Source organism: Jaculus jaculus, chromosome 15, assembly GCF_020740685.1.
Source record: "Jaculus jaculus isolate mJacJac1 chromosome 15, mJacJac1.mat.Y.cur, whole genome shotgun sequence".
Lineage (NCBI taxonomy): Eukaryota > Metazoa > Chordata > Mammalia > Rodentia > Dipodidae > Jaculus > Jaculus jaculus.
In genome coordinates, this window is record NC_059116.1 from 34,599,768 (window position 1) to 34,613,773 (window position 14,006).

General features: G+C 51.8%; 1 protein-coding gene across 4 annotated transcripts in view; it reads left to right on the top strand.

Moving 5' to 3' along the window:
• The window catches only part of Dot1l (DOT1 like histone lysine methyltransferase), a 51,281-nt gene that overhangs the window by 25,237 nt on the left and 12,038 nt on the right, over positions 1 to 14,006 (top strand). For all 4 annotated transcript variants that reach the window (XM_004654911.3, XM_045134892.1, XM_045134890.1 and 1 more), the window contains 14 exons: positions 2,581 to 2,636; positions 3,312 to 3,391; positions 6,822 to 6,890; positions 7,482 to 7,588; positions 8,521 to 8,562; positions 9,624 to 9,731; positions 9,854 to 10,088; positions 10,331 to 10,444; positions 10,998 to 11,089; positions 11,204 to 11,305; positions 11,653 to 11,790; positions 12,241 to 12,366; positions 12,876 to 13,363; positions 13,553 to 13,688. In XM_004654911.3, coding sequence (XP_004654968.1) covers positions 2,581 to 2,636; positions 3,312 to 3,391; positions 6,822 to 6,890; positions 7,482 to 7,588; positions 8,521 to 8,562; positions 9,624 to 9,731; positions 9,854 to 10,088; positions 10,331 to 10,444; positions 10,998 to 11,089; positions 11,204 to 11,305; positions 11,653 to 11,790; positions 12,241 to 12,366; positions 12,876 to 13,363; positions 13,553 to 13,688 — 1,893 coding nt within the window. The remainder of the gene's footprint in view (positions 1 to 2,580; positions 2,637 to 3,311; positions 3,392 to 6,821; positions 6,891 to 7,481; positions 7,589 to 8,520; positions 8,563 to 9,623; positions 9,732 to 9,853; positions 10,089 to 10,330; positions 10,445 to 10,997; positions 11,090 to 11,203; positions 11,306 to 11,652; positions 11,791 to 12,240; positions 12,367 to 12,875; positions 13,364 to 13,552; positions 13,689 to 14,006) is intronic.

Genomic DNA, 14,006 nt, shown 5'->3' on the forward strand with positions numbered 1-14,006 from the left:
TCTTTCTACTTTGGTCTCTAATTCCCTGGAGCAGGGTCCTGGATCCACTTGGGTAATACCTACCTTTCTCTCCCCATCTTGACTTTCTCAGAGATGTCTCTTCTGGAATCCTATCCCTTCCATATCTGAGGGCTTTGCATATTTGTTAGCAGGACTGACATGGCAGCAGGCCCACTTGACTTCCATGTCCATGATCCTGCTTCTTTTTTAAAACAATACTTATTTATGAGAGAGAGAGAATGGCCACTTCAGGTCCTCCAACCTTTGCAAACAAACTTCAGACACATGTGCCACCTTTTGCATCTGGCTGGCTTACATGGGTCCTGGGGAATTGAACCCAGTTCATAAGACTTTGCAGGCAAGTGCCTCAACTGCTAAGCCATCTCTCCAGCCCTGATCCTGCATCTTGTACAGAAATTCCCAAATGAGTCCAGGCTCCCCAACTCCCCTAAAGTGTGCATTATTAACTAAAGATTCCTCATGCTTCCATGTTTCCATAGGAACTGGACAGCTCCATATCCTCAGAGGCACAACTCCTAAGAAGACCCCACTGAGTCCCCCAGACCCTCATGGGGTTGAATGCAGCTGACTTGCATTGAGGGGAGGAGGGAATGAGGGAGTGGGTCCTGAGCACTACCCTCCTCAGTGGGTGGCTGACCTGTGGGGCTCGCTTAGTCAATGAGGCTGACAAGGGCTCAGCATTCACACTGGTAGCTCCTGGCTTGTTGCTGGGAACAGGATTGCAGGACAGTATGTGGTGTCTCTTCTGGCTTACCCCAGTACCTTGAGTGACAGCTTGCCTTCTCCAGAGTTAGCACCTACCTGGCTGGTCTTGGTGTGAACTTGGACCCTGATACTTGCATAGGCCTCCAAACAGCTCTGTGGCTTTGATGTGGTCTGGTTGGCAGGCTGTGGTGCTCCCTCTAGAGTAAAGCCAGGAGGAGGCTAAAAATAGCCCAGTGTACTTTTCCAGGCCCAGAGCTGCCTGGCCTGGTTCCTTGCTGTAGCTGCCAACCTCCAGCTCCCTCCTGTGGCCACTCTTGAGTCCCACTCTTCCTAGCCTGTGCTCCACCCTGCTCCTCAGTCTCCATTCTCCAGGGCCCTGGAGCCAGCTTGTTGGGGAGTAAGTTGGACTATACCCATTCACCTTGGTGCTATCACTACATGATGGGTCGGTCCGAGCCTGGGGGTGCCATGTGCCCAGGATGTTAGATCCCAGCACCTTGGGTCTGCTGCCCCACAGCTCTGCAAACATCTGCCATACACACATCCAGTTGGCATCCTTGTCCCTCCCCAGCTGTTACACTCACAATCCACCACCCATTATCTCTTGTCATGAAGTCCCACACCATGTGGACTGACCTCAAAGGAGAACAGGGCTGAGTGATCGCTGGAATGTGGGAGGACTGTGTTAGGTGTGTCGTTCTTCCATCCATGGGTCCTGGGTGGTCCCTGCTTTTGGGCTTTATGTGCCTTGCTGTCTGCTGTGGTCACTGTGTAAAGGGTATGTTTTTTTGTATGGGGTTCGTGCCTGACATTGCCATGGTTGTCCGAGGCACACACCTGATTTCTTGGACTTCTGAATGTTGTTCTGTGCAGTTAGGTGGAAAGAGTTGTTTCTCTTGCCAGAGAGGCAGGAGGGGGTGACAGCAGTGCCACTCTGATGGCCGCAGGCCCTTAGCCAGATGTGTACCAGATGCATAAACCCAAGTGCACAGAGGCAGCTTTCCTTTTGTGGGCAAGGACATGGAGCAAAGAGGGTTGCCTAAAAGTTTCCCAGCCACTTGGTCACATGTCACAGCTCTGTGACATTTGCAGGTAGCTTGTATGCTGCTTTCCTTTGGGAACAGGCAGTGTACAGATGGGATGGCCAGGCTCATTGTGCTGCAGGCTCCACCACAGCTCACCTGTCGAGGGTGAGCCCCGTGGAGCTGCTGTAGGAAACTGGGCAGACTGGAAGAATCAGTGGATAGAGTCCCTGCTGTGCAAATATGAGGACCCGAGTTCCAGCCCCTATCCCCGTGTAAAGCCTGATGCTGTGGTGTGAACATCTGTAATCCCAGTGTGCCGTGCCTATAATAGGAAAGGAGGCAGAGATAGGAGAATGAATCCCTCAGAAGCTTGTAGGGCAGCCTCTCTGGTGAACGAACACAATTCAGTGGACAGTGAGAGACCCTGCCTCAATGAGGTGGATGGTAAGGATGGACTTCTGAGAGAGAGAGACAGAAAGACAGACAGACAGACAGACAGACACACATACACACACACACACACACACACACACTCCTCCCCCCAGGAAATAAATCACCCAACCATAGGCACAATACTGTGGCTTCTGGTGTATTTCTCCCCTCCTGGATCTGTTCTGTCACCTGTCTTAGAGAGGATGCTGACTGCTGTGCCAAGGCTCAAGCCTACTCCCTGAAGAGCCATTGACTGGCAATGCCTCTCTGTCTTCTGAGCCCTCCCCTCCCCAGTGATTCAGTTCATTTCATGTTTCTCACACATGGTTGCAGGTACAGGGCTGTGGAGCCCATGTGAGAGCCACAGGAATAAACATGTCTGTGTTTTCTTTCTCAGCTGGAACGAGGTGACTTCCTCTCAGAGGAGTGGAGAGAACGGATTGCCAACACGAGGTACGGCCATGTGGCTGCACTGCTTGCTGTGCTGGTCTGTCTGGCCGTGGCCCTCCAGGACCTGGGTTGTCTGTTATGTGCAGCATGTCATGATCTCAGTGACATGGATGGCAGTGCCTGTGAAGAGAGGGGTGGAGTGTGCACTTCTGAGAGCACAAGTTATATACTTGTGGGACACATCCCAGGAATGTCTGGGCTTAGTCCTGGGATAAGGCAGGGCAACCCTGAAACCCCAGTCCTGTGGGTACCCTGTGAGCACTGCCTTTGCTGTCTTAATCATGGAGGTGCCTTCATGCTGCCATCTAGCCCCACCCCCTGTGCTTTGGTCTGGGGATGGTGCTGTTTCATTAGCTTGTCACAGTGGCCCCTTGCTCCTGGCTGCCGGCATCTTCCCTTGCTTGCCCTATCCTTCAAGGCCAAACCTTGAACCCTTTCACTGGCCTAGTCACAGCTACTATCTGTGGCCATTAGACCAGTGTTTCTGGCCTCTTCCAAGGGGCAGCTACTGTCTCCTTTCTGCTCTTCTGGGTCCTGCTTTCCTGCTCATCCTGCACACACCTGGGGTGGGTGGGCATGGTGGCACCCCGCGATGGCCGGCAATGGGCCGTGTCCACACCGGGACTCTTGCGCGTGCGCAGAGCCTCGGCTTCACTGAATTGGAGCATTGTTTTGCAGTGTTATATTTGTGAATAATTTTGCCTTTGGTCCTGAGGTGGATCACCAGCTGAAGGAGCGATTTGCAAACATGAAGGAAGGTAATGCATCCCCTCCAGGGTCATTGGGCATATTGGGATCTTCCCTGACAGCATTGTGGCACTTTTCCCAGGCCCTCAATGTGACAGGCAGAGGAGCTACCTTACACCACCTCCTGGGGCCTGCCTTATGGCTGGACTGTGAGGCACTTCTGATCCCAGATGAGGCAGGAGAAGTTCCTTGTGAGGTACAGAGCCATGTCCTGTGCTGATCTGGTATCTTCTTGTCCTCTCCTGTTACTTCAGCCCCAAGCCAAGAGCTAGAAGTGATGGGCTCCCCTAGGCTCTGTGGTACACAGAGGAGCTCGAGGACCAATGCCTCCTGCTGCCTGCCTCCAGTGCCAGAGCTCCATGTGTACTGCGATTACAGTGTACAAATATTTATTTGAGAGAGAGAAAAGGAAAGACAAGAGTATAGGTGTACCAGGGCTTTCTGCCTTGGTAAACAAACTCCAGACATGTACCACCTTACGTATCTGGCTTTACATAGGTACTGGCGAATTGAATCCACGCCATCAGGCTTTGCGAGAAAATGCCTGTAACTGCTAGCCTTCCAGCTCTTCCAGCAGATTTTAAAAAATATTTTTTATTTTATTTATTTGTTTAAGAGGGGGGAGCCAGATAGAATGGGCATGCCAGGGCCTATAGCCATTGCAAACAAATTCTAGACACATGCTCCATCATGTGTATCTGGTTTATATGGGTAGTAGGGAATTGAACCTGGGTCTTTAGGCAAGTGTCTTAACAGCTAAGCCATGTCTCCAGCCCAGATATTTTCTTTTTATTTTAGAGAATAATTGTGTTAGGTCCTCTTACCACTGTAAACAAATGCCAGATGCATGCTACACTTAGTGTATCTGACTTTACATAGATATTGGGGCATTGAATCCAGAGTGTATGCTCTGCAAGCAAGCGCCTTTAACCACTGAACCATCTCTCCAGGCTCTGTGATCTCATTTTGAATCTCCTAGTTTAAATTTCACTAGTCATGGGTGTGTAGGTTTGTCATCCCAGCACTTAAGAGGCTGAGGCAGGACGATCAGGAATTCAAGGCTAGCTCAGGCTACATAAGACCATGTCTCAATCCCCACCTCCTCAGAATGAATCTCAAAAATTGTGAAATTAACAGAGGTTGTTCCAAATACAAGGTCTTACAATTGTTGAAGTATTTTTCTTTCCTGTGAGGCCATAACCATTTGAGTGGAATTAGGTTCTATTGTCTGTGTGGTTTAGGGACTGCTTTTTTCCCCTTTTAGAACTTAGCTTTGAGCTTTGCCATTGCCTCTTCAAACTGGAGGACTCTAGCTGGTTGGTGGATCCTCAGCCCCCTGGGTTTTTTGAGCCAGGGACTTGCTTTGTGTAGCTGTCATTGGTCTGGTACTTGTGATGTACCCTAGGCTGACCTCAGACTCATGGAAATTCTCCTGCCTTAGCTTCCCAGGTTCTGAAATGACAGTTGTGAGCCCCCATGCCTGTGTCCTCCTCCTGGTTTTTATTCACTTATGTATTTATTTACTTTTTTTTTTTTTTTTTTTTTTGAGGTAGGGTCTTGCTCTCTAGCCCAGGCTGACCTGGAATTCACTATGTAGTCTTAGGGTGGCCTTGAACTCACAGCTATCCTCCCACCTCTGCTTCCCCAGTGCTGGGATTAAAGGTGTGTGCCACCACACCTGGCTGTCTTTTTTTTTTTTTTTTTCCTTTTAATTTTAAAGAGAATGAAAGAGAAAGAAGAAGGGAGAGAGGGGAAGGGGGGAGAGAGAGAGAGAAGTGGCATGCCAGGGCCTTAGCCACTGCAATAGAACCTCAGCCACTTGCTCACTTTTGTACATCTGGCTTACTTGGGATCTGGAGAATTGAACATGGGTCCTTAGGCTTTGCAGGCAAGCACCTTAACCACTACGCCATCTCTTCATCCTGAAATTTATTTTTTATTTTCTTTTTTTAAAAGGCGTGTGCCACCATGCCCAGCTATTTATTAATTAATGTATTTGCAGAGGTGAGGGGTGGGGGAGGTGTGCCAGGCCTCCAGCTGTGCAGATGAACTCCAAATGCATGTGCCACCTTTTGCATCTGGCTTTACTTGGGTACTGAGGAATAGAACCGTGGTCCTTAGACTTTGTGGACAACGTCTTAACTGTTGAGCCTTCTTTCCAGTCCCCAGCTCCTTCTTGATCATAAGCCCTCTATACATGTTGGTCAGAGCAATCTTGCTCCTATACCCTGAGGTGGTCCCAGATCCCTCCATGACCCCCCCCCTTTTAAATCTCAAAACATTTTTTATTTGGAAGAAAGTTAAATAAAATTTACATCAAAAATGACAAGTTTGAGACTTCCAGTTAAGATGGCAGCATAGGAAGGAACCACACCAAAGCAGCCTAGGGGAGAAAAAGCCAAAAAAAAAAAAATCAGCAAAAATGACAAGTTTATAGAACTACTAGCAATTTATTGGCAGGTTTTCCCACTCCACCCTCAAACGATGCAAAGACCTGAGTCTGAAAATTCGATACTCTTTTGCTATGGTTTACACAGTCTGTATTTCTTTTCAAATGACTTTGCATGACTTTTACATGACCACATCACTCTTCATAAAATAATTTTAGGAATTGGAAACAAAACGTTCTGGGAAACTTAACTACTTGCACCATGACCCCTTTTTGCAGACAATAAGAGTACAGGGTTGCCACTGCCTGGTGATTGCTCTTCAGGGTCAGGAGTTAGCACTAGTGGTTTTTATTTATCTATTTAAGAGAGAGAATGGGTGCACCACAGCCTCTAGCTGTCCATCTGTCTTACATGGCTACTAGGGAATTGAACTTAGGTCCTTAGGCTTTGTAGGCAAACAACCTTAACTGCTAAGCCATCTTTCCAGTCCCATCAGCGGGTTTTTAAAAACTGTTTGTTCATTTATTGTGAGAGAGTGTGTGGATGAGTGCATCAAAACTTCCTGCTGCTGCAACGAAATCCATGTCAATGTGCCACTTTTTGCCTCTGGTTTACTTGGGTGCTGAGAATCAGCTGCATCCCAGCTGTCAGACTTTGTTGGGATTAAAGGCATGCGCCACCATGCCCAGCCCTAAGGAAGTGCTTTTGACTGCTGAGCGATCTTGCCAGCCTACCAGTGGGGTTTTGAGAGGACTCAGAGTGCTTTTTGCAGAAAGGTAACTCATAGGACATGAACTGAGCCCTTTATACCCCTTTTCCCCCAACATTTCCATGGTCTCCAGTTATGTCTGTGCATGTGGTATTTCTTCTTTTTCTTTTTTCTCACTGTAACCCAGGCTGACCTGGAACTCACTATATAGACTCAGGCTGTCTTCAAACTCAACGGTGATCTCCTACCTCTGCCTCCCAAATGCTGGGATTAAAAGCGTGCACCACCATGCCTGATGCAGGTTTAATTTCTTCCTGGCAGTAATGGGCTTCTATGTTTCAGGCGGCCGAATTGTGTCTTCAAAACCCTTTGCACCTCTGAACTTCAGAATCAACAGTAGAAACTTGAGTGGTAAGCTCTTAGCCATGCTCATGTGGGTCACTGCATACTGCCAGTATGCAGTTGGATGGCACTGGATCTCTGGGCTAGATCATTGTCTGTGGGGCGGGGGATAGATCTACAGTAGGTAATACGTATAAGTTTGAGAGGAGGTGTTACCTGGTGTGGACTATCTCAGGTCAAGCTCTCAGCTCCTCGGCTTAGGAGATGCCTGTTCCTTCAGCTGTTGACCTCATGGCCCCAGACTATGTTGTTCCTGTGTTAATCATTCCCTAGATGCCCTGCCCCTTCTGATTCCCCTCGGCTGGATGTACCATCTTGTTCCTAACTGGTCCCAGTTACCAGCTGGTCAGGTGCTGCTCTCCTAGCTCTCTTTGGTTGTTGTGTTGGGTTTTAGGGGCACAGACTTGAGGAGTGATGAGGAGGAGTGCCCCAGGGACTGACCTAGGAAGGAGGAGGATGGCAGTAGATAGGGTTCTACCCCTCTTTGGCCGCCAGGGCCTTGAAGTAGTCATGCTAACATGCCTCTGGCAGCATTTCTTCTGGGGCTTAGTCCAGGTGGCCACGAGTGAGCTGCACCCTAACTGTCACTTTCCCTGGCAGACATAGGCACCATCATGCGTGTTGTGGAGCTATCGCCCCTGAAGGGCTCTGTGTCGTGGACGGGGAAGCCAGTCTCTTACTACCTACACACCATCGACCGCACCATAGTGAGTACCCCTGTCCTTCCTTCCTGCAGCAGGCGCTGAAACCACAGGCCACACCACATGCCATACCACATGCAGTTTCTGGTTCTCAGTCCCTGGTTGGTTGGTATATTCTGTCTGGTATAGGCTGATAGTATACTGGCCTACTTACCCCATGGCCTGTAATGTCTGCCCCTATTCCCAGCTCCTTCTACGTGAGGTGAGTCTTCCCTATGGTCCTCTGATGTATCTTGGACTGGCATGTGATTGATCGGCCTTCCTTTCCCACCTTCATGTATGCTCAGGGCCCTGCTCCTACCCATCTTAGTGGGCTCCACTTTCTCCCTGTCCTGATGGCCTCTGGGCTCCTAAGAGGGTCTTCTGGGTCCTGGTGCTTCTCATCAGTGTGTCCTGCCCGCATTCAGAGCCAAATCTAGCTCCTTCATTAGGGAGCAGCCTGGGGCCATGAGATGGGACTCCTGAGCTGAGGTGTGGGTCTCCTACATGTGGCCTCAGTTTTGCAGATTGGCCCAGAACTGACTAAGGTGGCCATTACCTCCCTGGCCAGGACGTGTGTTTGGTTGTCTCTTGGGAAGATGAGGACAGTAGTTTCAGGTTGTCACCTCACTCATGGAGTGCCTCCTTCAGGATCTGGTGACACTCTTGGTATTCCCCACAGGGCTCTGCCTCTGCATCCCAACACGTACTATCTAAAGTCATTTGTGGATCAGGCTTCGTTCCAGCTGTGCCCAGGACTCACTCTTAACAAGTTTTTTATTTTTATTTTTTTCGAGATGGGGACTCGCTCTAGCCCAGGCTGACCTGGAATTTGTTCGGTAGTCTCCGGGTGGCCTTGAACTCACAGTGATCCTCCTACCTTTGTCTCTCAAGTGCTAGGATTGAAGGCATGCACCACCACACCCAGCTTAACAAGTTTTTCTCTCTCTCTTTTTTAGCTTGAAAACTACTTTTCTAGTTTGAAAAATCCCAAACTCAGGGTAAGTGTGTGTTTATGTTCTGCTTGGTCATGTGCTATGATTCAGGTTTGCGGCAGCTGGGTATAAGTGTGGTGGGTGGTCCCTAATCCTGTCCTGCTGGGCTCCCTGCTGCCCTTGATTGGTGGTAGTCAGGTTACTGTGCTCCCATGGGTGACAGTCTGTGGCAGCACCTGGTGTCTTCCTGAGTGCACTGATGAATAACACTGCCCTGTGGTCCCCACACATGCCTGGGTGCTGATATAATCAGAAAGACCCTGAAATTCCCCTTTGGAGAAGGTGGGGAAGTCCCTGTCCCTACAACTTTAGAGTGCTGGGCCATAGTCTGCTGTGTCACAAGCACTTCTTAAGCCCATTGGCCTGGTTACTTGCCATTGAAGTGTGAGCATGTCTATCCTAGTGACCTTTATGGAGAATTGGAGGTTGGCAGGTGGGCTGGGATGTGGGATGAACTTTCTGAACTTCACTGCAGTTAGGACACTAACAACAGATCAAAGAAATAATTTCACTACGCTTGGTGACCTAATGAGTCTAAATAACGTGTGGGGTACCTGCTCCACTGTGAGAATCTCTCTCACCCTAGCAGTCATGAGCAGCTTGTCTGTCTTTGAAGAGGGGTCCTTGTGAGCCACCTCATTCTGGTAGCACTGGGTTATTAGCCCAAACTTATGAGGGCCTTGTGCAGACAGTTATGTTGACTTTGTCAGCCATGGTGTGTCTGCCCAGAGGACATAGATGTGCAACATTGCCATTGGGTAGGCTGTGCCTTGGCCTCACCTGCTCTGCCCTCTGGTACTGTGTCCATGCTGTGGCACAAAGGGGACACAGGACTTATGAAGTGTGGGAATCAGCCATGCTGGCAGCGAGTCCCACATTTTTGTCTAGTTTAGTGGCTCCTTGTGATCTCGTTCAAGCAACAGACTCTGGGGTGAAAAGCTGGGCTGAGACCCCAGAGGGTCTGGACCTGACTGACTGGGCATGCAACTGTGAACTTTGGTGGCTTTGTGATGTGGCAGTGCCGGGTTCCAGCACCTTCTGCACACTCATTGACCTCTTTTTTTCAGGAGGAGCAAGAGGCAGCCAGGCGCCGGCAGCAGCGAGAGAACAAGAGTAATGCCACCACCCCCACCAAGGTTCCTGAGAACAAAGTGGCAGCTGCTGAGGCCCCCATGGTGAGGTGCCCTGCTGCGCATGGCTGTCTGCGGGTGTGGGACCCACTCTGCATGATGCTGTTCTATGGACACACCCAAGCCCCATCATGATCCACCTTGACTGCCCACCCTCTGTCTGCCAGGATTCTGGTGCTGAGGAAGAAAAAGCTGGTGTGACTGCCATGAAGAAGCCATCTCCATCAAAAGCACGGAAAAAGAAGCTAAACAAAAAAGGGAGGAAAATGGCTGGTCGTAAGCGTGGGCGTCCCAAGAAGATGAGTGCTGCGAACCCCGAGCGTAAGGCCAAGAAGGGCCAGACTACACTGGAACTGCTGCACACCCCAACTGCTGCCCCGACCGAGGCCTCCTCGCCCCAGGGTGAGCCCTGGTCCTCCTCTCCCTTGGCGTCTGAAGCCCCTGCCACTCACATAAGAGCCTGAGGCCACAGCACAGGGAGCCTGGGCAGGTTGTTCTCAAGATTGGTCGTGTTAAGAGGAGCTGTGGAACGGCTTCTGTGGTCTCGACAAATTGGGCCTATGATTTGCCAAGCTGGGATGTTGCCTGCAGTAGAGGGAGTGGGAGCATGGTGGTGGTTGACGAGGGGCCTCTTTCTCCTGCAGATTCCTATAGGGCACCTCACAGCCCATTCTACCAGCTACCTCCGAGCTCGCAGCTGCATTCCCCCAACTCACTGCTGGTGGCACCCACCCCGCCTGCACTGCAGAAGCTGCTAGGTGGGTCATGGCTCTGCCCTCACAGCAGCCACTGAGGATGTGACATGCTTGGGTCAGACTCTCTGCATGGCTCCATAGTGGCTTGTATTGGCCCCTGCAAGTGATCAAGGCCAACTTACCTCAGGGACCCTAGGCAATGTCTGTGGACTTGTGTGGCCATCCCAATGGGGGAAGGGCAGTTCTTGGAATGGAGTAGGTGAAGGCCTAGGACAGTGCTTAGCATCCTGCAGAGCCCAGTACACCCCATAGAAAATGACCCACTGTGTAGAAGATGACCCAGTAAGGACTTCCCCCCTTGGGTGGTCTCTGATGGGAAGTGTAGGATTGTCCACTGCTGAATAAGAAAGCTCTGTGGTATGGGGCTGAGGAGAGAGGTGGTATAGTCAGAATGGGTGTATCCCTCAGCCACCCATGCTGTCAGGTGGGTGTGACCCTACAGCTACCCATGCTGTCCAGATAATAAGCCCCACTTGGCTCCTGGGATGCCTGGTTGTTGCTCCTGCCCCTGCAGACTGGTGTGTCATCCCTACTTACATGCTCTGTGACCCTTCAGAGTCCTTCAAGATTCAGTACCTGCAGTTTCTGGCATACACAAAGACCCCACAGTATAAGGCAAACCTGCAGCAGCTGCTGGACCAGGAAAAGGTACATTGTGCTGTCTGTCTGTGCTGTGAGTGTTGGCTCCTAGCTCAGTGTAGCCTTTGGGGAATGGGCTTCCCAGTGGGCCCTGGAGTTAGTGTGGCCTGGCCCTACCCACAGGAGAGGAATACGCAGTTACTGGGCACAGCACAGCAGCTCTTTGGTCACTGCCAGGCTCAGAAGGAGGAGATCCGGAGGCTGTTTCAGCAGAAGCTGGACGAGGTAGAGCTGGGGCCACCATGGCCACCCTGGGGTAGAACCTGAGGACCTCACCATGTCTGACCAGAGTTTGGGGTGGGCCAAGGCCAGGGCACAATCTCTGCCCAGCTTGTGAAAGTGTCCTGATGGAATGGCCTTGAACCTGGGAAGTGGGTGTGGCCCTGCTATATCTTAGGGTAGGGTTACAGGGTGCCATCATCCCCCTGACTCCTCCTCTCAGCCATATGTGGGCCCCCACTGCCTTGTATCTCTGGGGAAACAAAAGGCCCCTTCTATCCAGCTGCAAGCTCACCCCTGTGCTCCTATGCACTGGGGTCCCCCTCACTCTGCCATGTCCCCTGCATCCCCAGCTGGGTGTGAAGGCACTGACCTACAACGACCTGATCCAGGCCCAGAAGGAGATTTCTGCTCACAACCAGCAGCTGCGCGAGCAGTCGGAGCAGCTGGAGAGGGACAACCGCGAGCTTCGGAGCCAGAGCCTGCAGCTGGTGCGCGGGTTGAGTGGGATTCTGTAGGCTCAGGCCTGTCAGCTCAGTTCCATGACTCTGGGGGTGACCAGGAGGTCCCTTCTGGGGGAAGGGGATGGCCCAACTTACCCTGCAGCAGGAGGTTCTAGGGTTGTGCTTGTCCTACCCCTGGTTTGCTTTAGGGCTCTGGAGCTCTTTTGCACTTGTAAGTTCAGAGGCTCCTCAGGTCATTCCTGTCTCAGAGCTGGGTGCTAAGAGAGGGACTACTCATTCACCACTTTGTGTCTCTTGCTGGGTCATAGGAGCTTTTCTCAGCTAGCATTTAGTGTGGAGCCCTGGCTCCTGGTACTAGGATGGGAGGTTGAGTTGGCCCATGGGCATAGTGCACTGAGAGCACAGCTCTCATTTCCCAGCCTTCCCTGATGTCACCTATGCTGAGTACCACTGAGACACCTGCCCGTGTACCCACAGCTCAGGGCCCGGTGTGAGGAGCTGAAGCTGGACTGGTCTACACTGTCCCTGGAGAACCTACGGAAAGAGAAACAGGCCCTGCGGAGCCAAATCTCCGAGAAACAGCGGCACTGCCTGGAGCTTCAGGTGAGTCTGCATCTATGCAGGAACTGCCTGCCTGGTTACTGAAGTCCACAGGCCAGCAGGTGAAAGGTTCTGGCTGGCACTCACCCCTCGCATGGCCTCGAGACCTTAGTGCTGGATTTTAATTTTTAGCTTTGTGGGCACTTGCCAGCAGATAGCATTGGGGATGGATGGTCGTTAAGTCAGATGGCTCACCTTCTAGAAGAGAGCACAGAAGCATTAGAGTGTCGTGACCCCTCATTATATTTTCTGGGAGCTCTGTGCCTTCTTCCTGTTGGAGTGTATTGTCCTGTCCATCCTTGACACTAAGGGGTTGTGTTAGTTAAATTCTTTCTTGGACCCAACTGGTCACACTGGACATGGGCTTCCTAATGAGCCCTGAGGCCCACTGTCCTATGGCAGACACACTGCCATCTCCTGCATTGTCTGTCCCTGTGTCTTCCTGGGTGTTCTTCTGGGTCCAAGCATTTGGGCTTGCCTGGACTGGCCTGTGATGTGCCCTCACCCCTCAGATTAGTATTGTGGAGCTGGAGAAGAGCCAGCGGCAGCAGGAGCTCCTGCAGCTCAAGTCCTGTGTGCCGCCTGATGATGCCCTGTCCTTGCACCTGCGTGGCAAGAACACTCTGAGCCGTGAGCCAGAGGCTGATGTGGGCCGCCTGCACCTGGAGCTGGACTGCGCCAAGCTGTCTCTGCCGCATCTCAGCAGCATGAGCCCTGAGCTCTCCATGAATGGTCATGCTGCTGGCTCTGAGCTCTGCAGCGGTCCCAGCCGGCCCTCGTCCAAGCAGAACACGCCCCAGTACCTAGCCTCCCCCTTGGACCAGGAAGTAGTTCCCTGCACCCCTAACCACAGTAGCCGACCACGGCTGGAAAAGCTATCTGGCCTGGCCTTGCCAGACTATACCCGGCTGTCGCCTGCCAAAATTGTGCTGAGGCGCCATCTGAGTCAGGACCATGCTACAGCCACCAAGGCTGCTGCCAGCGAGCCACCACACCCTCGGTGAGTGCCCAGGTAGATAGAGGCTTGGCATCATGCTTGCCCACTTCCCAAGCCAACTGGGGGTTCCCTCTGTCTGCTGAAGCACATCCCTTTGGAAGGGGTGGAGGGAATACTGATCCTGGGCCTCCACCATTGCATGCCTACTGGTCCATGGACATGGCTCAAATGACACATGCACTTCTGGTGCAGAGCAGAGCACAGCAAGGAGAACAGCCTTCCGTACCACAGCCCTGGTCTGGCCAGCAGCATGAAGTTGAGTCCACAGGATCCTCGGCCTGCCTCCCCTGGGGCCTTGCCTCTAGCCACAGAGAAGAGCAGCGAGAAGGTGAGGGTGCCTGGCAGAGGTGGACTGAGGGCATCAGTTAGGAAAAGCTGCCCTGAAGGCTGGGGCTCCATAGGCAGTCTTACTTGTGAGCAACCTGAGGCTAGGGAGCTGGGAAGGAGCAGCCTGGGGAGACCAGGGACAGGCACTAGCAGGCCCTGTGGTGTGTGGTGTGGTTGCAGAGGCAGGTGTGTTAGAGTCCCTTGGGCAGCTCTGTGTCCTGGATGAACTGGGATGCACATATGGTGCTGGGGGTGGCTATGAGCGTTGTCCAGGGGTCTAGTGTGTTCTGCTCTGGGTGTGCATGGATAGAGAGGAAAG